At 40.3% G+C, this 25695-nt stretch overlaps 1 protein-coding gene across 7 annotated transcripts in view; it reads left to right on the top strand.

The window, feature by feature from the left end:
* Positions 1-25695, top strand: part of Prosap (SH3 and multiple ankyrin repeat domains prosap) — a 363699-nt gene that overhangs the window by 190025 nt on the left and 147979 nt on the right. For 4 of the 7 annotated variants that reach the window (XM_083133802.1, XM_083133804.1, XM_083133807.1 and 1 more), the window contains exon 3: positions 22627-22644. The exons of 2 other annotated variants lie outside the window; for them this stretch is intronic. In XM_083133802.1, the coding sequence (XP_082989928.1) occupies positions 22627-22644 (18 nt within the window). Of the gene's footprint in view, positions 1-22626; positions 22645-24646; positions 24763-25695 lie in introns of those variants that run through there. One more of the 7 variants, XM_083133806.1, reaches the window with a different exon arrangement.

Raw genomic sequence — 25695 nt, 5'->3', positions numbered from 1 at the left:
TAAAGACGCCCATGGAAAATTTCTTATTCCACGTCCAAGAGGCACCGCCATTAAAGTCAACCTCTTAAGTATTCGGGGCTTTCTAAAATCCAGTCTTGAAGCGGCTTTTGTTCAAGAACGTATGACGTAATAATGTCAACATGAGATGTTTGCTCTCGCGTAAGAGGCATATATGGCGTATTCTCGCTCGTGGGCGGTGTTCTGAAGAGGAGGGAAGCTGTAATGTAGCCAGGGTTGTCCCTGTAAGTGTCTTCGTGGCGACTTTGTGGTCGGGGATTGTGCATTGTTTTTATACGAGGGTTGATCAAAGAGTCACTGCTGAGGAGTGCGGAGAAGATGCAACAAAAGACTGTGCACAGTGCCAGGATTCTAATTTGACTGGAAATCAAGATCTGCTTGTAGTTCTTTCTGTTTGATCTAACGACTAGTTTAGTGAAGGAATCCATAATCTTTCAGAATTGACTTTATCCAAGTCAATGAGTTGACCAAATAATCAAGAACTTTATCGAGATCTATTCAGTTGATTGAACAAATATAATTTTGAGGTGTTCTGTTGAGTTCAATCTATAATTTGAGCAAATGATCAAGCTGTCATGAATTCAAGGATAGTGTTGCCCACGAGACGAGACTTTGGCCTGTCTCGTCTCGTGGAGTCTCGTGGAAATGCTGTCTCGTCTCGAAAATATTCGTTTGTCTTATGACACATGGTCAATCTCGTCTCGTCTCGAATTTTTAAAAGCCTGTCCCGTCTCGTCCCGTGGTCAACACTATTCAAGGATCAGGGGTGCCCACAGGGGCGAGTAAGGACGCGAACTGCGCCATCAATATTTTGGGGGGATTTTTTTTCTTAAAATAATATTATAAAAGATCACACCCTTGCACCATGCTGCAACAAGTTCTATGAGGAGAGGGAGGGTGAATCAGAAAAAAAAGAACCATTTGCTTAGTAATTCATTTACTGTAGCAAGTTCCAAGCTACTTTTGCTACTCCGTATTTCGTCCTGTACATGAAGAAATGGAAGAATTTGTTGGGGGGGGGGGTAGGGTCACATTGAATGATTTACTTGTATTTGTTACTTCCATTTTATGCCACTTTTAGCCAATCGCGAAAATGAGGATGAATGGCCACAAGATGAAATGCATGGAAGGACGATCACACACGCACGTGGACAGCACACAACACGAGACCCACAGAGTATTATATTGACCATGAGTACAGGCGCCAGAGCCTCGCTAGACTGCAAAATGCAATGCGGGTGTGTTGAGAAAGTGTCACCCCCTTACACCTCGAGGGCAGATCAGGTAAAGTGTTGAGTAAAGGTTAAAAAAAAAAGATGGGGATTATGACATGATGTGGGTGGGTGGATGCGCCATTGAGCTGGGGGGAGGGGAAATTGAGATTCGAGAATTTCGTGTAGATTTCTTTAAATCGAGTCAATATTTTGAGAAAATAATCGAGAACGGTCAAATATTTGCATAAACTGGACGAAGCCATGCACGAATCATTCCCGATTCCGTAGTGGCAACGTCTTCGCCATGTAATCAAGGGATCCCGGGTTTGGTACCTGCTGGAGGCACTTTAAACCGTAGGTCCAGTCTCGATTAGCCTTTCTTTGCATAAAGTTAACTTAAACAAGCCGAAACTGGAACTCGAATGAATCATCGTTCCGAGGATAGAACGGCCTGCAACAATCGTTTTCCCATCACGATTTATTTGGTGTTCCTGGATCCGCAGAAGCAGCAGCTCCGATGCTATCCACCAGAGGGCGGGGCGAGACGAAACCGATCGTGATCCGTCCAAGGCCGACCGCCGGGACAATTTACGCTCCGATTTTACGGCTGCAGCCATTCAGCCGCCCGCCCCGTCCCAAACCAGGGATTCTCACGCCGCGGCGGGCCAAGGTTGGCGCAGGCACTTAGCGGGATTTTCGGTCTGGGAGCCTTGAACCCGGCTGCTTCTTTGGAAAACCTACGCGATTAGCCAGACTGCAACCTAATGATGGTGTTTCGGTTTAAAGGACGGATTCTGCACGATTTAAGAAGCGTCATTACAGATTCGCAGCAATTGCGACCTTCGTTCTCGAGTGGTTAGCACAGAGGTCCAGGGTTCGAATCTCTGCTTCGGCATGGGTGTTCTTTGTGACTGTCCCTTCATCAGTTTCGTCGTAACAATCATCCTCATCGTCGCTACTAGCCAAAAGTGGCAGAAAAGCGACACTAAATAACGTTTCAATTATTTACAAAATCAAATACCAGCATTTGGCGAGTACTGGCGGAGTGACAGAGTTGGTTGGCGGTCGTACATACGTAGTGATAACGTTGTCGCCTGTATATTACAAGCGATATCTGGTGGAGACACACAGTACTTCGGAACACACTTTTAAGCTGTAGGCCCAGTCACACTTAGCTTTTTCGTGCATAAGGTGGACGTTAAAATTCCACAAAAATGCATAAAAAATACCAAAATAAAAGCATACCTTAAAATTTTATGAATTACTAATTGGCCATTTATAATTTGGTTTCTTAACTTAAAATTTACTTCGCTTTTCTGATACTTTTATCTCAAAGGTGAGAATAAGTGATAATATGAAATTGAAGAAGGGACACTCACTTTGTGCCATGCCAGGCCGAGTTTCGAACTCGCGGTACACTGTGTATAAAATCACAAAGTATTAGCTCTCAATTTTTTAATCTTAAATTCAGTGCACTTTTCTGCCATTATAGTAATTATTATTAATCATTATATTATATATAATATAAGCATTTGGTCCTAATTAACGCGACTGCCCATTACCGAGTGGTATAAATATGCAAAAGTTAGCAAATTCATGTAGTCAAATGGGTGTTCAAGTGAGACGATAAACGGGAAATAACAAAAACACATCTCTCACTGCAGACAAACATTATCGGGTGCCAAGTAATAGGACTTTCACGACACTCGCAAAGCGCTGCAGGTGCGACTCGTAAGTGGCAGAATGCCCAGATGATGATGAGAACGGTCCACTTTACGGCGGGACATAAAACGGACGTCCCACTCAGGGCATTCAACGCTTCCACGAACGCTAGGATTCGAAGAAAGCCGCCTCGCTCGAGATCCGCGAGATGGGGCGGCGATCGCAGACAGCGTGGCCAGGCCATGGAACATCTTCGCTCGTAAAGTGAACAGTGGGATTTTTCCACGGCCTTCGAGGACGAAGTTTTCCTCTTTACAAAACACTAGGTTTAAAAGAAACCGGTTAATTGTTTAGAATCACCAGATTCTCGAAGAAAGAAGAAGAAAAAGGAGGAACGCTCCATTTTAGACTTTGCTTGAGTACTTACCATTCGATGATTTCAGTGCAGTAGCTTCAAAAACACAGACACCTAGACCTACAATTTTTAATCTTGACCAAAGAAAAATCTAGATTACGCAAAAAACTGTAATAAAGTTTTTACACTATGTTCTGTACTCATTTCCAATTTATATTCTCATGGAAAATATAATAGTCTAGATGTATTTGTTACATTTAAATGAAACGGAAGTATTCAACATTTCATGTGCTAATTGTGCACGAAAAAAAATTGACCCTATGGTTTGTTAAATGCATAAGTTAATTCTGTTTGACATTACATAGTCAAAAAAATTCCGACCACCATAGATAGGATTGAGTTTGCAGTATTTGTACTGCATCGACACTTTTGTGAAACTTTTGTTGACATTTTCCACAGGAATATTGTAATTTTTACATCTGTGTATTTCAGTTAGTTCATCGTCTTGTGAAAATACATTGTGTACCCAGCTCGGAAACTCTGGGATTAAATTGCTGTTGTGCAATGAAACGTGTAAATATTATGAGGGGAAATTGTCCATCGCCGACTTCATTTCATTTTGTGTTCTAAGTTCTACGTGTTTTTAAGGATTGCAATTGTTCTTATGATGTAACATACAGGCACGAATCTAGAATTATATTTCGGAAGGGTCTGTTAAAATGATTATGTATTTATAAATTTATTTTCATAATTACACCATTCTCATAATTATTATTATTATTATTATTGTTACATGAACAGGTAATAAGAAGATATAAGAATAGAGATATATCAGCAAGTATTCATTATCTAGCTTATATCTAGTTACGATCATCAAAGTTTGTATGGAAACAGCTGTCCTATTAAAGAAATTGTCAAGAAAATGTTAAAATTGATTATTTATTGAATACCATAAGGGTTGATGGGTCCAGCTGATGGAAATGGAAGTCCCCGATCATTATTTTTATGCATAATAAGTAGCGGTGCGCATAAATTTCCGCAGCTACAGTAAACACTAAGCTTTGTAATCACAATCCAATCCATACGTTCATGAAAGTTCTGCATAAATAAATCAACTTCACATTATACAAAAGCAAATAAGTATTCTGCTCATTTAATTTTGGACTTTGCTTTATTTTACTTTGCTCTTTGTGCCACTTTTGGCTAATTTGCTAAGATGGGGATGAGTGATGATATGATGAAATTGATGAATGGACACTCACAAACATCCCTGCCCAGACCAGGATTCAAATCCGTGACCCCTAACCACTGTAAGACATTTGGGGGCGAGGACACTGACCCCAAGTAACCCCCTTAAGTACGTCCTTTGCAACAAAAGTTGTCAACTGCTTCGCTATTATTTTGTTTCAATTCTTGATGCGGCCTACTCTATGTACAGTCATGGACACTTCTGGGTTGTAACGATTCCATTGAAAGTTAATGGTATTGTTATAACCCAGAGGTGTCCGTGACTGTACCATACATTTGCATAACTAATGGGCATTACATTACAAAAATAGGATTTGGAAGTTCACAGGTAATGTCAATGATTTTTTTAAAAAGTTTGAGGAAATTTCAGGGGCACCAACTTCGACCATGTGCAGCAGAGGCAAGTTTCTTGTACAGTCAACGGCAAAGAATATGGTAGGCAAATTGTCCACCGCTATTTTCACTACTTTTTTATTCTACATCCTGTGTTGTTTTAAGGAATGAAACTATGTTGATTCGAAGCAGGCATTGTTCTCTGCTTATTGACGTCACTATTTCAATTCATTGTCATCACATTGTGTAATTCAGACCGAATGGAAATGGTGGTGGACAATTCGCCTACTGTTTCTTTCGCCGTTGGGTGTACCTGCCTTATTGTGAGATAGCCGGTGCTGGAATGTGCCAAACTTGAGAGCCTACAGTTTGGAGGAATTCCTAACTACAAAACCCCCTTCCTTTATGCAACAAAACGTCTTATCGACCTTACCCCACCATAATTTCACTGATCGATAGAATCCCAGCACCCTCGAGCGTTGCTATAATCGAGAAGGGTTCTTTGCGCCCCGTAATAATAAAAGAAAGAAACAACTGCCTCCAATTTTGCACCTTGATCTCGACGTTGAAGTGAGGAGGCGGGGGGACGCTATAAAGTGCACATTTTCTGCCGAAAAACGCCGTGGCTCGAAGCGCCGACCGAACCGAACAAAGGGATTTTCGCTTTCCCTCCAGGGTCCTATCGGCTTCTGTGGCGATTCTATTCTCCGCATGTATTGCTGAGGTAGCATTGTACTTTTACGACACCCTCGCTACTGGTTGTATCATTTCGTCGCCCTTCGTCATCTAAAAAATAAAGGCCTTGTACCTTCTCTCGGGTATAATGTCGTGAAAGAGATAAGATCAGGCAAAAATGGCTTGTTTGACTCTAGTTTAACTTCTGACGCGTTATTTTTATTGAGGATCAACGCAATATGAAAGGGAAAGAAAATCTCCTCTAGTACGACTAAATAATCCGGTTTCGCAACAAACCCAAGACGGGTATATACAGGAGAGTCAGTGGCGAGTAGCGAACGGGCATTGGTTGATAAGAGATGTCCTCACTGAGTCAGTGGAGGATCCAGGAATGGCACTTAGGAAGAGCAATTTTCCCGCGGAAGTCCATTCTAACAAATATTTACATAATTTTCACATAAACAATGCATAGCGCTACTCTGCGGTTTGTAGAGCTTAACGTGCACATGTGAAAATGGGAATACTGGGTTCGAATCCCGGATAAGTAAAGAATGTTTATTATTTTCTTCCATCATTATTATATATTTCCATTGTCTTGATAAACTTTACGGACGAATACTGAATAATTTACTTAAATTGTGGTTTAGAAGCTTGTTTTAATTGTTGGCATAATATATAATCATCAATTGCCCATATATTAAAGCTAAATGTTCAAAATATATGAAGAAAGTTGGTTTACCGATCGGAAACGCGGTAATAAGGAGAATAAGCCAATTGTTGCCGTACAAAATGGCTCCGTGAGTAACTTCATGCCTCGAGCGACAGTCGCTCATCTAGCGCACCACGGGGACGTCGTTGGCGCGAACTGTCCATATCTTGGCAGCAGCTACAAGTTCGATATTCATCATCGGAAGAGAACCGTGTAGCATGGCTGGTTCCGCAGCTGCTTAATTTGCTTCTTAAAGACAAACTGCCTCATCACAAACCAGTTTGTTAACTCCGTTCCTAAGGCACCGGCGAAGCGTAATTTGAAAACCTCGCAAATTTGTTTACATTACGGCACTTCGCAGATTACCTTTGGCTGATCGTGACTCTGATAGCCATTTCATAAGACGTGGATAATTATGCAATTCGTCTTTGTCTTGACCTGAGAAGGAAAATTTTTGCGCTTATGAAAAGTTTGCCTCTGCTGAGGGACAAACATCACAACTGAAAGGTCATCACCCGTCACAGCTATTAAACTCACATTCAATTACCCTACTTTCTTGAGCGGAAAGCACAGACTACTACTGTTCCACCCTTGTCCTTCTCTTCTTTTGTACAACCCTTGCTTTCTCCAGAGAATTGAATAGCCTTTTTAATTCCTGCCGTAAATATGAATCGCCAATCCCAGAATCAGCATGCATATTTCTTAACGTTTAACCTCAGATTGTGTTTTGTTCATGGTCGAAGGCATTAATGTTACACTCACTCCACTGTTGTCTCACTTTCTTTTTACGAAAGTCAGGTATCGTAACGAGAAGTTAATTGACGGTGCAGCAAACGTAAACTGAAGGAATGAGGTGGGCGTTCTAATTATTATTTTTGAATTCCTTAAATGGCAGAGAAAGTGCATTATTAATGTAATTTTGGTTGTGCACATTGCACTGAGCAGAGGACAGCCCGACCAAAACTTCCGTTAACTATCAAATTTGTATTGTGTGTAATTCAATATTTCATTCTCAACAATGAAATAAGAGATAAAAATGAATGATTTATTTTACTTCGCTTTTCTGCCATTCCTGGCTAATCGCGAAGATGAAGATGAATGGTAATAAGAATAAATGGATGATTGCATACACACATGGACAGACACAACAGAGGCCCCACTGAGATGGCTGTGAGAACAGACGCCAGAACCTCATTAGTCTGCAAAATGCAGTGCAGGGTGACTGGAAGGGAGGTTGATATTTTGTTCTCTTCCGAAAGGGTAGTTAAAATTTGCTAAGATAATGTGTTGTATAGGAATCAACGTTCTGTACTACATATTGTTCATATTAAGATGATTTGATGCAAATGTTGAAATGTGTTTTACGTTCTTAGCAATAACATTTAAACAGCAAACTTGGAACTATATATTTTTTAAAAAAAGCAAGTCTGATTAACTATTCCCTCTGCCATGATATCAATACGACAAGAAAACAAACATACTAAGTACATATGAAAACAACTGTCACACTCTTCGGTTGAGAAATTGTCACATAAGCAAGAATCTCAAATTTTGAAATAGTTTAGATTTTGAAACTATTTAAAAGTATAACTCGTTAATATAAGTTCTCAATTCAGTTATTTTCTTCTCTGAACCGAATCTACCTGCGTTTCTGCTTGTGCAAAACTTTTCAATAGTGTAGGATTTCCGCAAATTATTTCAGTAGTAACCATTTTCAGGAAATGTTTCTTGACCCCGTCCAGTCCTTGCACGTATTGCAAAAGCGAATGATGGTGGCCAGTGAAAGTATTGCATTTAGATAAGTATTTTTTGGACAAAAGTGAAAGTATGCAAACTTATGGAAAGAGGTAACCTCAGGTGGAGATAGCTACTGCGCAGTTTTGCAATCACTCATCTGCGTAAAAGGCTCGCACACCTATCATTGTTCTTTAAGCAGCATTTCTAAAAGAATTGTTTTCAGAAGTCATGCAACCTTACCGTATCATTACAAGCCTTGTGATTGTAGGAATGGAACAAACTTCTGTCGAGAGAGAGAGATATGTAGTAGTAGACCGGAAAAGATGACTTAATCGCTGCAACTGCCCACAGCTCGAAGAGGTACAAAGATTGAGATAATGTATCGGATCACATATCTACATTGCTGTATATTATTTGATCTTACAGCAGGTTAAATCGTTAAGTGTAATTTAACAGATTTCTAAACTCTGCGTAATGTTAAGCTTGACTTGTTCGTTAATGGCTCGCACCGCCTATCCGTTGCAGTTTCTAGCCATCGGTAATGTTACTTTTGATCCTAGTTTTCCGTGTCTTCTTGTCTCCAATCTCGTTGCTCTTTACGGCACTCGTACGATAGTTGCAACGCATAGTCGGCTGTTGTGGGGAAAGTCAACACGCGGCACTGTTGGCAGATGGTTTATGCGGAAACCAATGCTTGTCTGCAATCTTGAAGTTTTAAGGAAGTACGTCACATGGACAAGGCACTGTGGCTTCAGAAATAGTTCAAAGACCTATATATATATTTTTTTACTTGTACAGTCATGGACACTTCTGGGCTGTAACGATTCAATTCCAGTGAAAGTTAATGGCATTCCTACACCCAAGAAGTGTCCGTGAGTGTACTTCATAATCAACTGTACGTACAGTCACGGACCACAACATAAGTATTTGTGATTCGAAGTCCATCTTCTATTCACCCCCTCCCCCATGCATTTTCATGGTGCACGTTTTGCGTTCTCTCATGGTTCAATTTGAACCTGAGGCCATGTGACGTGCAATTTCTCGAGGTGTGGGGTGACGAACATATAATGTGAATTGAAATACGCATCTGTGCCCAATTTTTTTTTTCAGGGCCTGCAAATCGTCTTTTAACTGAGTGGCACTATTGCTTTCAAGTAGCTCTCCAATTGTTCTCACAGCAATTCTGAAGCTCCCACCAAGGATCGAACCCGTGGCCATGTGCACCAAAGGCGGCCTTTTTTCCGTTGCCAGTTTTACCAGACACCCATTTCTCCTATTCTGCGAGTGTTTTAAATTCTGTAATTCAGGGGCGTACAAGTTTCTCACATGCAGGACCAACGAGATCAATGGAACATCGTTCATGAACATGTTTGGAATAGATTACTGTTATGTATTATGATTTGTGTTATGAATGTGCGAGAGGTTATACATTTTAAGTGTTCATTTTAACTTGCCACCACCAGGTGGCAGCTTCAGAGACTGTTTAAGGCGTGGTACGTATCGTGGAATACCCGGACTGAATGAGAGAACAGCTAGAGACATTGCTACACGGTGGTCGACTCCACTTGAATGTAGTCCAGTGTTAGTGTACATTAAATAGTGTGAATAATCATCCAGTGTTTAAATACGAAACGCAACATTACATTTTTCTTACACTACGAGCATTTATAAGTCAGGCTGCGTAAACACCTTGATGGGCTGGACGTGACCCGCTGTTCATAGTATGGGCGGCCCTGATGTAAATTGTCAGATATTTGGCTCTAATGGTAAATGGGCCTGGTCCGTCAACAGATGAGCAAAATTGATCGACAAATTTCAATATGGCGGAATTCCTGGTGTTTCCCCAGGCTGTGTGCGCTCTAACTGCCTTAAATTCAACGCTTTTGAGTTAAAATGTCTACAGCAGGACTGATCTGTTATTTCGTGTGAGTGAATCCTTCTGGAATAGATTGCACAGCACAAGCATCTTCTGATGAGTTTAAAGAAATTAAACGTAACCACGAAACTGGGACGTTCGTGGAAGAGATAATCTGTAATCTTGAGCATATCATCTTTTGCAAGAGGTCCGTGAGCAGATAACATGTTATTAAGTGTTATCAACGAGGATGTTGCATATTTATTCTCTTCAATGCGATTTGTATACAGAGCCAATCGAATAGATAACAGGAAGTAGCGTAACACACTCTTTTCAATAAAACAATGATCTATAATAGTGGCTGTCCATCATCAGAAGTGTCTTATCTCTTGCGAGATAATATCCATGTAATAGCTAAAAAAAATCCCCAAACTGCTACAATTTTCCAGACTTCGTTTGTTCTTTACTCAATGAAATTAAAAAAAAGCCGGCCCCCGGGTTCGAATCCTGGCCTGGGCATGGATATTTGCGACTGTCCATTCATCAATTTTCATCATATCATCAATCATCCCCGTCTTCGCAGATTAGCTAAAAGTGGCACAAAAAGCGAAACAAAATAAAGCAAATCAATCAATCAATGAAATTAAACATTCTCTTCTTGTCTCACACACACGTACACACTAATCCTGTCACACTCAAGAGTTCCATGGTTTCATTTGTTTGTATGTTTCAGTCAAAGAAACTAAAAGTACACAAGTTGAATGACTTTTTAACTCTTTGCGCTTGCAAGTAAAAAATGTGCCTCTACTGGCATTGACCCAATTTTTTTCTCGAGGAAGGAAGTTGATGTCATGCACGTACATTTGTCAAGACGGAGCGAGGAAGTTTACGCACCTGTGACATATTTTGTAAGGTTCAAAACGGTAGACTTAAAAATCTATGGCATAAAATGCAAATGTGTCGCGCAGAGGCTGAATGTCAACAGGTTAAAAGATACGAGTATATTCTGTAACTAATTGTCCTGACTCGGGAAAGACCGGAGGTTACATACGCTTTCCGTCGATCTTCCGTGTTTGAAAGGGAAAAAAATGTAACACCAGTGTGAAAATATTGGAGTGTGTAAGGTTCCCGTTGATTGTTGGGCAAGATGATGTCTGCTTTGGTTGGGAGGAAAAAATCCAAGCAGGAAAGTGAAAGGAACGTTCTAATTACACGTCACGCACCGGTGGCAGCTCTTGGTACTAATAATTCGCACCACGACACGCTTTAACGGTTCTTTCCGTTAGAGAATGAAGAAAAGAAAGGAATGGAAATAAGCTAATAATTATGGGAGGAGACATTTAAATGTTGCATTGTCGAAAAAGCCAGTTAGCTTATCAAATGACAGTCTACAAAACAATTTACAACGATTAGCCCGAAGTTCTGTCACAGCGGCGCTAGTGTCGCATGCGAAGGCGATCTTTTGTGTAATGGCTGCAATTAGTTGGGAAGTGTTGGTTCTCTTATCTGATTGAGATCTCTCTGCTCATTTTTACTGGTCTATTACCTGATGTTGCTGATAAATTATTCGATTGGCTATAAAGAGAAGAGAAGTGTTCTCTTCCGTGTTTTCATTATTGCCTCTTTTAGGGCATACTTTCATTTTTAGCCTCGTTATTACTTAATAAGGCTGTTCTATTTCTACCAATGAATGTTCCAAATGAGAAGAGTGGATACAAAGAAGTTTCAGATAGGTGTGGATGTTGTAAGCATTTGCTGCTATTAAAAGGAACTTTGAATGCAAACCAGTCACTGTTATAGTCTTTTTTATGAATATGTGCTAAGCGATTTAATCCGTTTCTGCGTTGTTTAATTTTGTATGCGTGTACAGTCGAATGCAAAGATAAAACCTGGTAAATTGTATATCACCATGAATTCATCTTGTTACACGCAAGAGTTTGTACAAAGACGCTAATGAAAAAGAGGACAACATTTGCACCAGGACAATTCTTTTTTGATGCAAAGGAAACATGAATTAAAGCAGTGAAGACAGTTTACCAGGTGTCATAATCGGCCTCAAATATAGCTATTGTCATAGGTGACTTGATTGGCGATGACCCAAGAAAGACTGATCAAGATTGTTCTAACCGTGTCATTATTGTAAAAGATTTCAACGAACGTCAGACAGGCAGTTTACCATGTTGATTCGAGAAAGTGCCCTAGCGAGGCTCTGGTGTCTCGACACTCAGCCAATACAATCCTCTGTGGGACTCGTGGTGTGCCTACATGTTTGTTATTGCCCCTTCATTCATCTAATCTTGTCACCATTCACCCTCATCTTCGCGAGTAGCCAAAGTGGCAGAAAAGAGAAGTAAAATAAACTAAACCAATCAATAACTCAACCGAGAAGCCACTTGAAACGAAAAACATCTGGGGATCAGGTAACACATTGAAATCATGCACGTGATCGTTTTTCCCATGAAATTCTAGTATATTTTGATGTCAGATAGACACACTTCCATTTAAGAAAATAAAGTTTACTCCAAGATGGCGCACTTAAAGGTGACCAACATGTTGACAACACACATGAACACGTTCTCCTCCTTTTCATTCCATGCATCAATACATTTTATTCGTGTTTATATGTGTGTCCACATTTGTAAGCCACGAAAAGCATTGGGTTCTTGTGTTTTAGCAGCGTAATGATTAAAGGTAAGTTGAATAAGAACGTTCCTATGCATATCAATTTTGATGTCCACGACCACCTTCCCGTTTAAGAAATCAAGTTGACTCCATCAAGATGGTGGACTTCAGGATGACCGCCATCTTGGTATCGTATCCTAAGGAAACAAAACTTTCCTTGTATGGTGTTTCACCATTTGTATTTGTTTAAACAGGTGCTGCCACATCCTAACAGTACGGTACCGTATTATACTTTGTGTCACGTTTACAGGTTTACTGTAATTTGTAACGTACAGTAGACTACATAAGTATTACAAAACAAATTTGTCCATCGCCAGACAAGCTGCACCAGCATGCGTAAAAATTCATTTGTTAAAAACGCATAGGATGCAAGAAAGAAATTAATGAAAGTGGTTATGGATATTTTGCTGGCCAATACTTACGCATCCCACTGTACAATATATCCCAGTTGTGACATCACAACACTTCAACTAAACAAAATACTGTTTCCAGCCAAGCCGTGTCTCGTGCCAACCGTGGAATGCCAGATGTAAAGTAATGCGAAATTGATTTACACTGACAGCTATTCTAATCATTTGATCAGAGAAATGGCGAAACGTTACGCCGTATGAAAGCGAAACCGGAATGTAAACAGACACGAAACTTGCAGAGCCGGTACGTCACTGATAACAATCAATTTCCTCTTGTGTGCATGGGCTACGGCCACGGTGATTTTTATGACAGTCGATCACTCACGCCATAGAGTCCGCGGTGGTGAAACTGTGAACTAATGGTTTGTACAATGGATCGTGATATTAAGTGATAGTGCGACCTGGACCAGTATGTTTCATTCTGTGTTCGAGCCTGTCAGAGTGAAAAGAGAAGTTATTTTCTTTCGTGTAAACCTAGTTATCGTTGTTCTCATCAAGCCATAAATCTTTCTTTTGCAGATTTAATGATCACTGCGTTTAAATGTTTCTAGATGAAATATCAAGTTTGTAAATTGAAATTATAAAAGGTTGATTCCTTAGATATAATTAACACTCATGTAAAACGAAATAACCTCAACTGTGATAAACCTATTTGAAGATCACATCGCGATCTCGTGTTAAATTCGACCATTTTTCCGGAAGTAGGTGTGAAACTGTATTGGTTTATTTTCCTTGCTACCATTAGAATGATTAGTTTCTTGCTTAATCTCAGCTGATAAGGTCTCCTGTTTCACAGTTATTGTACTTTGTTTTTAATGCACGAAGAATTAAGCCAGTCTCACACGGTGGTTAAGTAGGTCCCCACCTCCGACTCGAAACTACCATAAGATTGTTTTACCTCTTCAGTTCGCGACGGCAGCAAAAGGGGTCTCACACGATCCTTAAAATCGCATCTTTAAGAATGGCGACTACACAAACACGGTATACCACTTCACAAGTTTAGATGCTAATAACTGCTGAAGATTTTGGAAAATAATGTTTTTTCTTAAAAGAATAAGAGAATAACATTGGCACTGTTGAAAAATGTAGCACATGTAACCCGTGGTAGTGAATGTGAGTGTATAACATATGTTACTTCAAGTTGATATACCACTTTACGGACACACTAGCATAAAGTTGCATTACCCGTATATTACGATAGAAGTTGTATATTCTAATGAAACCTTTCTCGTACGGTTTTGAAATATATCCTCTAATACCAACTAGTCAATTAAATTACACAAACTTCACAACATTCAAAGTGCGAAAATTGTGGTGTTTACATTAACATTAAGTTACCATATTATATTTATATTTCATTGATACTTCCTTGCTCCTAAAATACTTATTGTGAAATTTACTTTGAAGTCCATGAAGAACTTTTTACAATATAGTTACATAACTTATATATGATTACAACACTAGCAGATTAATTTACTGCGATGCTACACACAGCACAGTCTATTTGTTACAGCCAGCCAACAAACCAGAGTGTACATATGTTTATACGTATGTGCCTCTTCAGTGTTTAGTTTACTTCAAAATAAAATAGTATTCACGTCTGTTGTGAAAGTAAAATAACAGTATCTCAGTAGAAAATTTAGACATACGAACTATTTATTTAAAACAATAATAATTAGTAGACTCTTCACTTAACAAATAAAATATTCGCCCCAATCGTTAAGGCCGGCTCTAGACGAAAGCATTCCTTTAGCATTTTTGCTAGCATAAATGATATGTATAAGCTTCCAAAAATCTTATAGCAGATATACACGCAACGGAAGCATTTCATATAACTTTTCGGCTAGCTTTGCGATTACAATGTATAACAATACAGTATGAAAGGCACGTCGAGTTACACCATCTATGTTGAGTGCACGGTGTTTACATTTGAAACAACTAAAGTGTTCTTTCATACGTGTTCAGTAAACGTTGTAAAGTATGTATTTAAGCAGCGCCATTGTTTTGTATCTAGAGTTGACGAGCTGTATCTTTGCGGGTGGCCTTGGCTACTCCGCGCAGAGTGTGAGAGAGTACGTTTATGTAGTTGCCACCTACTCGCCCTTTGGGTGGTCGACAGCAAGGACAGAACGCAAGGATAATGACGCGCAGCCGGTAGCTCCTCCCCATTGCTACTGCGCAGCCAGGCTTGGGCAGGTTCACCCGCAAATATACAGCTCGTCAACTCTAATAACGTTTTACACGAAACGTTATTCCTCTCGGTTGAATAGTTATCGGCTTTTAAAAATATGAAGTGATACATTGTTTACATCTCACGCGGCCGCCATTACAACTGCACTCGTGACCTAGAGGTTGTTTCTGATTGGTTATGTTTCCTACTTCAACTGCCAGTGTGCTCCTCAATTCTGATTGGTAGCTATATGGTATTAACGATAGATTTAGAGAGGGTTTATAATTCTGTCGGGAGCTGAATAAGAGAAAGCTCTCACACGATCATTAAGTAACGAAGCTAGAAGTCGATGGCGAAGTGAGGACGTACCTAACTGCCGTGTGAGACTGGCTTTATAAGTTATTTTAACTGACATAATGTTAGTGTGAAACATGTCGACAAGACTGATTTTACACAGGTAAAGTAATAGCGTAATTTAGATACTGTACGTTAAGGCCTCCCAGATGGCGTTGCAATATCGTAGTGCATTGTATTCAAGGGGTCTCGGGATCGATACCTTGAGGAGGCACACTGCACCCAAATAGCTTAAAGTCTCATTGGATCCTTCAAGGTCGCTCGTTGGTTCCTAGGGACCTTGATGGCGTTGGCTGCCTACAGGCTGGCCAGGGTGATGTTACGCACATGTTTTGTCAACACGCCGCGAGAGGGTGTTAATGGCCACATATCCGAAATCGACGAACCTTGGAGGCTTGCAGATTGAGGCAACCCGGAAGAAATAATAAAAAAAACAAAAGTTAAAGAATTAATTTGTAACAGTTATGCTGTGTGCCACCGCTGCTGGCCTTGCTGTACCGGAGTGCACGCACCTACAAGTAGTTATGCGTATGTCTAATAATGCATATGTGGTTCATTAGAAGGGCCAGGTTGAAATCTCTTTATCATATCATTACGATTTGGCGTTTGGTGTGAGCTGAATGTGCCCCGCACCAGACCGTGCACGATCGCGCTACCAATTTTCCCGAGTTCGAGTCCTGGCGGGGACACAGTAGTTCTTTGTGAGTGTCTTTTCATCAGTTTCATATATAACAAAAAAGAAAAAAGTACAGATACAATATTGATTGGCCCTCGCGTAAATTAGGGACACTAGGACTCGGGTGTTCTCTAGAGTCTAATATAAACAAAGAACATCGAGGCCGGGATTCGAACCCGAGACACCTGACGTCGTAGCGCGCTGTGACGAGGAAACAGAAAAATGAAAACTGTTCACTTTCAGACAATTGTTCACCTCCAGGTGCCAGTTTGAAGGTTGGGCAACATTGTATCCCCAGTTGACTTGTGTTTAGTGGCTCTATCAGCAAGTGTATAATGGAAGAAAGGAAAGGCGGACACGTTCATGCTCTGCGAATGCATTTATTGCATTGATAGTCCATTACGTTCTACCTAATTTAAAGCCTTCAATCGTGATACGCGGTGCTTATGGCTGCAGCCGTAAAACAATATATTTTTAATATATCTGTTTATGGCTTCTTGGGACACGACACGCTGACTGCTTGAGAGAGTGCGTTCGAGAATTCGCTACGAAGAAGAAAACTTTTGCGCAACGCTGTGTATAAGTTCCCTTTACTTATCCTGACAGCAATGTTGCCAGCGATTGGAACACACAAGTCACTAAATCTCCACATAAAATCACCAAAATCAAATGTGTGGAAAAAATATTGATAGTATTTTTGAAATTGTTGTTCTAATTTAAAGATCAAATTCAAAATGTTTCAACATTTTTCAAATTTTAAAGGTAAAAAAGTTATATTTTAATGTGAAATCCCTCTCATTACAAAAAAAAAATGTGAAAAATGTCTTACATCTATTTGATTACAACAAATAAATTAAATTGCAGTGCCATGTGCGTTTGCATAAATAGATTTTTGAACCAAAATGGTACTTAATAATTACATTTAAGATAAACTTTCTGCGTTTTCAACTCTCTAGCGTCAACTTTCTGAAAATTTGTAATTTGGTATTTCAGATTATCCCTTTTTAACAATGGACACTCCTGTTCAGATAAATTGGCACAAACTTCAACTGCCCAACCTTATAAAAGGTATCACTTTATATGAACAGGAGTGTACAAAATATTTAGAATTGTTATGCCCTAATAATTTTAGTTTGAAAATAAATTATATTTTCATACCAAATTGACATAAGCCTAATCGCCGACCTCCGTGGCGGAGTGGTTAGCGCAACGCGCTACGACACCCGGGATCCCGGTTCGAATCTAGGCCTAGCCACGAGTGCTTTTTGTGTCTCTTCATCATATCATCACCCATCCTCATCTTCGCGATTAACCAAAAGTGGCAGAAAAGCGAAGTAAAATAAACCAATCAAACAAACAATCAAGCGACTCCAAATTAGATTAATCATTTTATTCTTAAGGAGAAGAGTTGCATAGGTCTGAATGGACCTTTTTAGATGCGTTTATGCGGATGATAATACAATACAATAGAATACCATTAGGTCTGTATTCTCCGGATTAATCGCTAAAGAACAACTCAAGTAACTTGTTCGTCGCCAAGTGTCATCGAAAGACCTCTAAACCTGGCGACTTCTTGCTAGAGTTGGCAACCATGCCTGACATGCCATCAACTGCAATCATACCTCTGGGAGCGAATTCAATATTGCCAGGTGGTACATTTCTTAACTGCACTTCGTAAACCGATATTGGCTGTTCTTAAGAAAACGCAATTTATATCGTGCAAGGACCCCACTAGTGCCTTTGTGTCTGTCTTGCTCACGAAAATGTCTGTGGGCTCTAATTGTGAGTATATGGCTAATAGAGTAGATGCAATGCATCCCTGTTGGAGAACACACTTTTTGTCCTTCTGTTCTCTGTGCAATAATGTTAACAGCAAGACTTAGAAGATAATATCTTGAGGGCTATTTTGCTTAATATTTCCGGTGAAGTTTTGTCGCATGACCTTGAAATAGTAGGTTCTTTCAATTTGATGATACACAACTAAGATTTTCCAAAATATAATTTCGTAAATCACTACACTACAATGACTACTTAGAACGATATAAATTGCAGTGGTTCTGCTGATCCTATCGTAGGGATTATGTGGAACCAAACCTTTTAGCGCCAATTTTCTCTGCAATGTGGCCAGGTAAAATTACCCAAATTGAATCTTTTGAACCAGTGGCGGATCCAGGAATGGCACTTGGGAAGAACGATTTTCCCGTGGAAGTCCTTTCTAATCAATATTTACATCGTTTTTATACAAACAATATTGATTTGATTGATTTGCTTTATTTTACTTCGCTTTTTGTGCCACTTTTTGGCAAATTTGCGAAGATGGGGATGAGTGACGAGGGAGAAAATAGGGCTACTGGGTCCAAATCCCGGATATGTAAAGCATGCTTATTATTTCCTTCAGTCGTCGTTGTATCTTTGCACTATCGTGATAAACCTAACGATAAAAAGATACGACGAAAGGTGGGGAAACATTACGAAGGAACAAACCTCAAAGACTGTTTGAGGCAGGAATACGTCGACAAGCATTAGGGTTATTATATATTTACTTATTTAATCTTGATTTGAAATGCAGATTAGAAAGCCTCGGTACAGAATTATGAACAATTAATAATAATAATAATAATAATTGACATTCGGTATTACAATGTGTACATAATATGCATGTTTTGTAGCAATGAAATAAAGTATAGTTTACATATACAAATAAAATATGGAATAAATTTAATATATGCGAAAATTTAGTGTAGGAATTTGGGAGGGGCGATCGCCTCATCGCCCTCCCCGTGGATCCGCGCTTACTGTTTCCTCACCACATATGTCTTTCATTCTCATATTTCTTTCCCGATTTTGTTGCCACCGTAGGCTTGTCACTCTCTAACGCCCTTTCCCCTCCAAATATCACATCTCCCCCCTCCCCGCTTTCATCTTCTCACGGCTCCATCCGGAACGACACGAAGCACCGACAAGCAAGCACGACGGATTTCCCAAAGGATATTCCCTCCTGCGTGCGATACGCGCCCGTGAATTCGTAAACACATGCCACAGCGGAATGTCTAGTTCGCCTCCCAGAATGCATCTCGTGCAGACAACACTCCCATGAATCAGTACGTATGGATGGAAAACTCGAGGATCTTGGCTGCACACAAAGTTAGTCATTTGGAACCCTACACCAGGTGGCAGTTCAGTCGATTAGACTACAGAGAGATGCATTAAGAATTGTCAAGCAAATTGCCCACCACCATGTTTATTCTCTCTATTTTACGCAAGGAGAGAGAGCTTGAAGAATCGAGAAAACGCCAGGCAACTACTTCTGCACCAGCATACTTGTAATACATTCCTAAAACACGTATGGTGCAAGGGAAAAATTAATTAAAATGCTCATGGACAATTTACCGAGCACTACTTGTACATCCCACTCTACTTCACTGTAGCCAAGTTTGTATTTGAGATTAATTTCATGGTTTTCTTTTCTTGTATTGTAATACGAAATAACTTAAACTAACCCATAGCAAAGGAACTACATGTATTTCTGAAACACGCTGTGTCCTTCCTCCCCGATCAAATCTTATGATCTGTATAGCATCAATTAAGGACGTGCCTACTTCTATTTAGTCCATTTCCAGAAAGGTGGCAAAACTCTTATTGCTTTATAGTGGCTCACATCGCCTATCCTTTGCGGTTTCTAGCCATCGGTACTGCTATATTTGATCCATTTCTCCGCGTTGTGGCAAAACTGTGTTGTAAGCGTTTCATTAATACAGCGATTGTCATTTGTATTCAGCTCTAACAACTTGAATAGTATGTGGACAGATTAGCACACAGGAACAGTTAAGTAGAATATCAGTGCTTAACAGATGCATTAGATACTACTGTATTTAAACCCGTGATTTTAACGTTGGTGTGGAACAACGTCGGTGGTGAAAAATATCGCGCGGACTTTTCAGGCTTGATTAAGGGATGAACAGGCAGCATGAGAGACGAGCTCTTGCAAAATTAGCACCATGCAACCCATTTCGTCGAAAGAAAAATATCATGGATCACGATTCGCGGAAGAAAAAAAATTGATGAACGTTGACTTGCCTAAGAAATCGAAATACGAACATTGTTTCGCCGTAACACTAGCGGGAAAATGGCTTCATTCAGTTTTTCTTTTTTTTCCTTTCGGCCTTTGTATCCAGCCTTATGGATGCTTGACCTGCTTCTCGCGAGATCGTAAACTGCTTGATGAGGTGCTTTACAATACCAGGTCGCTAATTTTCGAAGAAATGTATTCGCTCTCTTTGTGAAGCTAAAACTTTCGGTTTCATCGCACGTGCAAACATTTTTTTGTAGTCTGTGGCTGGGTAATGTGAAAAGCTGGAAAGTGGGGAACGTACTGCGAAACTGTGCACAAGTAGCTCAAATTGTTCGTGTTCTTAGTGCGCGAACATAACTTTCATTTCTTGCATATTACGACCTTGAAACAGCAGCCATTATTTACTTGCACAGATGTTTCGAGCTGTGCATTATTTCCACAATATCTGCCGTAAGATAATATGCAGTCTTGTAATTTACAGCTACAAGGGAGAAGTTAAATTAAAACAGAATTTGTAATGCCTAACGGAACGGTAACTGGTTGTTTTCCCTTGCAAATTGAAGTGCAAGTTATCACCCCGTTGCAAGCAAACATATTCTCACCTTTATTAACAACGCCATACCTCAAGGTCTCAAGGAAGTAGTGCACGTGAGTATGTCCTCGTGTTTTTTATATGCCTTTAAAGAGTGGCGTGGGAAGAAACTGATTGTCACTGCGATAAGGTGAATAGAAGATACAAGCCAAGACATTACGCTAGGAATGAAAAGTTTCACCAGTACGCTCCACCAACTCCGTAGTAATGCCAAAATATTTCGTGAAGTCCTCTAGTTACACTTTATATAAAATATTCTGTTACACTTCTTTTCCATCTTGACAACCTTGATGTATAAATTCGTTAATTAGGTTAATTGTCAAGTTTTTATTGGCTGTTGTGGAGGAGGGAGGCTTGTCACTGAGACAGTGTGTCAAAAATCGACATCCTGTCGTGACCAATGATCACTATAGAAGATCTGAACAAACTATATCAAAGTGGGGAAGTGTTATCTTTCATCGCAGTTGGTCAAGTTGAAACAAAAACAACAAGAAGCCGTCAGGGTGATTTTAACATTGCTATAACCAGACACACCGCTTTGGCAGACGGTACTTATTCACTCTAAAAAATATGCAACTCAGTTGCCACCAAAAGTGGTGTAACACCGTAATTTGTGTAGCACAACACTTAATTGGGTTTTAAAAGCCCTCCATACGTGGTGTGACAGCAAATGGTGTTAACAGAACACCAAAAATGGTGTTAAACAACGCCAATTCCGCATTAACACCAAAAGGAGTGTTCGGTGAACACCACGTTTGGTGGCAACTCTGTTGCATATTTTTTTACAGTGATCCCTAATCGTTTGCGAATTATTGGAACTTAAAAACACAGACTAACACCTTGGTAACATTTGAGAGGGAATTTTTTGTCCCATACCATGCGTCACATTGGTTGTTGGAAAATAGAACTGTAACTTGTTACTAGTAGTGTGTGTGTATCGGAGACATTGACCATAACTAACTTAAATACCGTTAAAAATATTGTATTAGATTGTGTACAGATTATAATAGAAATCAAATGAACGAAAATGATATGCCCACTATATTCGTGCTTGCAGTGATGACGAATTTTAAGACACATGCATAATGTATGAGAATATATAATCTCTGATACTTCAGAGGTGATAGTACCCTGTGTGAGCACAAAGTAGTTGGGTAGGCGTTTCACTTTCGGAGGCTGTATCAAAGGTTGTGAGCTGAAAAAATATTACGGTATGTACTGTAATATATAAGGAATCTTGTGATAATGAAGTTTCCAGTCATTAAATTGAACGGACTTAAAGACTAGCGATAGATCGCTTGTGCCAGAATTAACAAGGTAGTCGAAGGAGCATATTTGTTGCAGTGGCTCAAATTATTATAGTTCCCAGAACTGCCACGAAGGCGTGGTACGCCTTTGTTTTAAATACGCATTCCCGCTCATCCATCCACGCACATTTCTATGGTCTACCGCCACATATAAAGCATTCAAGCTTTCGCACGTCTTATATAATAAAGGTAATAGCTGATTTCGTAAACAGTGCTTGTATATACAATTAAATGAGTGCTGAAGCTAGAGCAACTTAGACAACACGCTAACTGCATTTAGCATTATTTTCCAGAAGCACATAGCTTTTTATTTACTCAACCAAAGCTTTAGCTGTTCATACCAACCTTTTTACGTGTTACTGCTCTGCTGACCCCCGCCCCCCCCCTTTCCAATGGTGATGGTTTTTCTTAGCTTTTAAGTCCTTAGAGAACCACGCTAGACCCCTGTTTCCCTATGAGCGCTGTGCATTGCAATTTGTTCTGTTGCTGAGTTGATAAAACAATGTTGCTAATTCCTGTTTTCTTTTTCTCCCTTACCTTTCGCTCGCAAACCCCAGGTGGCCACTTGGTACAGGGTACGTATTGGCGGTTTTATTTATTCAGTTGTTTCTTGTCGTGCACGCGTCAAGACTTGCTTATTCACTGGTGTGTAATATGTGTTGGTAAGGTGATTGCAAGGCATTCTCTTTTTTAATGACTACGTGTTGTCTTTTTTTCGTATGCATGGTCTAATTGTTTTGTCATTGCTTTATTGCAGGTGTGCCTTTTATTATGATATTATTCTATGTTCTCTTTTGCAGCAGTGTATAAAGATATGTACCCATTCGTGAGCTTATGGCGAATTCTGCAGTGCACTGGACCGTTTTATTCAAGTTTGGCTTTCACTTAAGGCTCATAGTAATTACTTTCTCCGATAAGTTTTATTATTATTCTTATCTTAAAAGATGGACAGTCTTGAGACCTATTCGTTTTTTCAGTAAGCACGCCCGTGTTCTACCTTTTCCGAGTTCTCGATATGTCCATATTGTCAGCTAGTACAGCTAAAAGCATAAACCACTGGGCTTTTGCAACATAAACTAATTCTGATTGCACCGTTTGTTCCCAGCAGGATAAAAATAATTCCCAAAACAGTTTCCGAAGTCATTGCTGGCCAGATACTTTATTTTCTTACGGTTATAGCCTAGTGTTACTGACAAGTGTTGATGCCAACCTGTAGTAGAGCTGGCAACACTTTTCTGTATTGTGTACTCTATTAAAATATAATGTTTGTAGTAGTGAAGTATCTACATGGTAACAACTTTCACAACAGTTTGTGAAATATCTGTGGCTGTATCGTTCCTCTTCTTGTAAGAAATTGCGATAAAGTTTGATTTAAACACTCCTATGTAGAGCGTGACGAAGTTTAAGTCTACTTTTATGGGGATTTACAGTTCAAAGTGGGATTCGAAAGACATAAAATGCCCCTCATCGGAAGTTGAACCCGATATCCTTTGTTCCATTGTATTTTTCTTATTTTACATCGATTTAAGCTAATCGCGACAATGAAGGTGGTCAGATATCACCGCACGAACTTTCACAGAGTATAAATCTCACCAAAGGAAAGAATTTTCCCAAATTGTTTTGTTTGACGCCCAGTGTCGACGCTGCAAATGATCGAAAACTGCAGTTGCTGCTAAGGACTAACTTTCCAAGCTTATGTGGATATTCACTTGGTATGTCTAAACAAGTTGCTTAGTAAAGTCAACTTGGTTGAAACATTTTCAGATATTTTACGAATATTTCCAAACAGATCCAGAGTATGAGACAGTAGGTCACGGTCTCATTCTGTACCATCCCTATAGTAATGATCAGATGAAACTGAAGGAATGACGCTCATATAACAGTACCCACGCCAAACTTGGGACTGGATTCCGGAATTTTGGGTGACGAAATCTTATGTAAAGCTTATAAAAAGTTAACCCGAAAGCCCTGTGTCAACTGGACTGCGTTTGCCTGTGCAGCAGTCAACAACTGATGCACGCAACATATTCTGTGATTTACTTAAAGTAACTGTAAAGTACCTCATAGTTCCTTGTTAAAGTTACGGTAACAATTGAACAAAGTGAATGTAAATCAGTAACTTTTGAGCATGTTGACTGAAACTGGGTTACTTTACGGCAAAGTAACTGTAACAGGTTACTTTTAGAACACAGTAACTCACAAAGTAACTGTCGGAATCCAACTCGGTATTATAGGTCCGGTCCGGTCAGCCTATGTGAGCATAAAATGGACCAATTTCGAAAGTTTCCAAATAGGCTTTGATGTCTACGGCAGGCAATATCTTTCCTATACATTTGCCAGCCCTTCGTATTGTCACGGCAAGTCTGCGAATGTCGAATTAAATGTAGCACAATGCAGGAAATCGCCTAAGCTTTCGTTTACTTGCTTAAAGGATGTTCAGTATTGTTTATGTACCGTGCGGTGTTTTTCCCATTCACCTGTTGCCTGGAGCCCACACACGGTAGCCGGACGACCCTGCTAATTCCTCCGGGAGGGTTATTAATGCAGCGAGGTGTGCCTGTCGTGACCGCGAGCGATACGCGTGGGTGAGTTTTCCGTGGATGGGCGCTCGGTCTGATGTCTTCAGTCGGTGCTTCGCCTCGTCGAGTGGTGCAGGAAACGCTGTCCTCGCTGTCGCCTGTGGCCGGGAACACGTAAGTACCTGTGCGAGCGAGTAGTTTCTCTGTTGGCGGCGTTTCGTGTCTTGGTTCTGTGTGAGGAGGAACAGAAAGGTGGATAGGGGTGGCGCGGGACTCTTGCAAGAGATTGACAACTTCGTTTCGTGTTACAAATCTCCTGTCTTGTTCATAGTCTACGAGTCCCCTTGACGCATTGAAAGGTTACTTGGGACTGGACCTACAGTTTAAATTGGGATCACTTCCACGTAGTACATCTCAGTATAAGTGCAATTTGCAGGCGAACGATGCTCTGGTGTGGACCTGCAGCCAGGATAAACCTCTACAAGAATCGTGTGGTGTCATCCATTTATGTTTGTGATTGACCTTCGCCCATCTCACCGTTGGTGACCTCCGTGGTGGAGCGGTGAGCATAGATGGATACGGCGGCAGGGGTCCCGGGTTCGAATGCCGGTCTGAGCATGGGTGTTCTGTAAGAGTCCCTTCATAAATGTTTATCGCATCATCACTCATCGTCACGATTAGCCAAAGGTGGCAGAAAAGCGACGTTAAATAAAGTTAAATGAAATCGTGTGGACTTGTAAACTGCCTGTCTTCTTTCTCGTGACTGATTAGCTTTATTTTACTTCGCTTTTCTGCCACTTTTGGCGAATTACACAGATGAGGATGAGTAATGGTAAGATTAAATTGATGAAGGGACACACTCAAAGAACACCCATCCCCAGGCCAGGATTCCAACCCGGACCCCTGGCGTCACAGCGTGCTGTGCTAACCACGCCGCCACGGAGTTCGGTTCAAACCGGGACTGGACTTAGCGTTTAAAGCAGGGTCCGAACTACCTAGTATCGAACCCGGGACCCCGTGATTACACGGTGAAAACGTTACCCCTACGTATCGGGGAGGCCAGGTTTGTTGCGTCAAAAAGTCTCCAAAGAGAGAGACATACTGACA

Source organism: Lepisma saccharinum, chromosome 13 (genome assembly GCF_977018435.1).
Source record: "Lepisma saccharinum chromosome 13, izLepSacc3.1, whole genome shotgun sequence".
Taxonomy (NCBI): Eukaryota; Metazoa; Arthropoda; class Insecta; order Zygentoma; family Lepismatidae; genus Lepisma; species Lepisma saccharinum.
The sequence above is the reverse complement of the archived record's forward strand: the minus strand, read 5'-3'. Positions and strand labels throughout refer to the sequence as shown.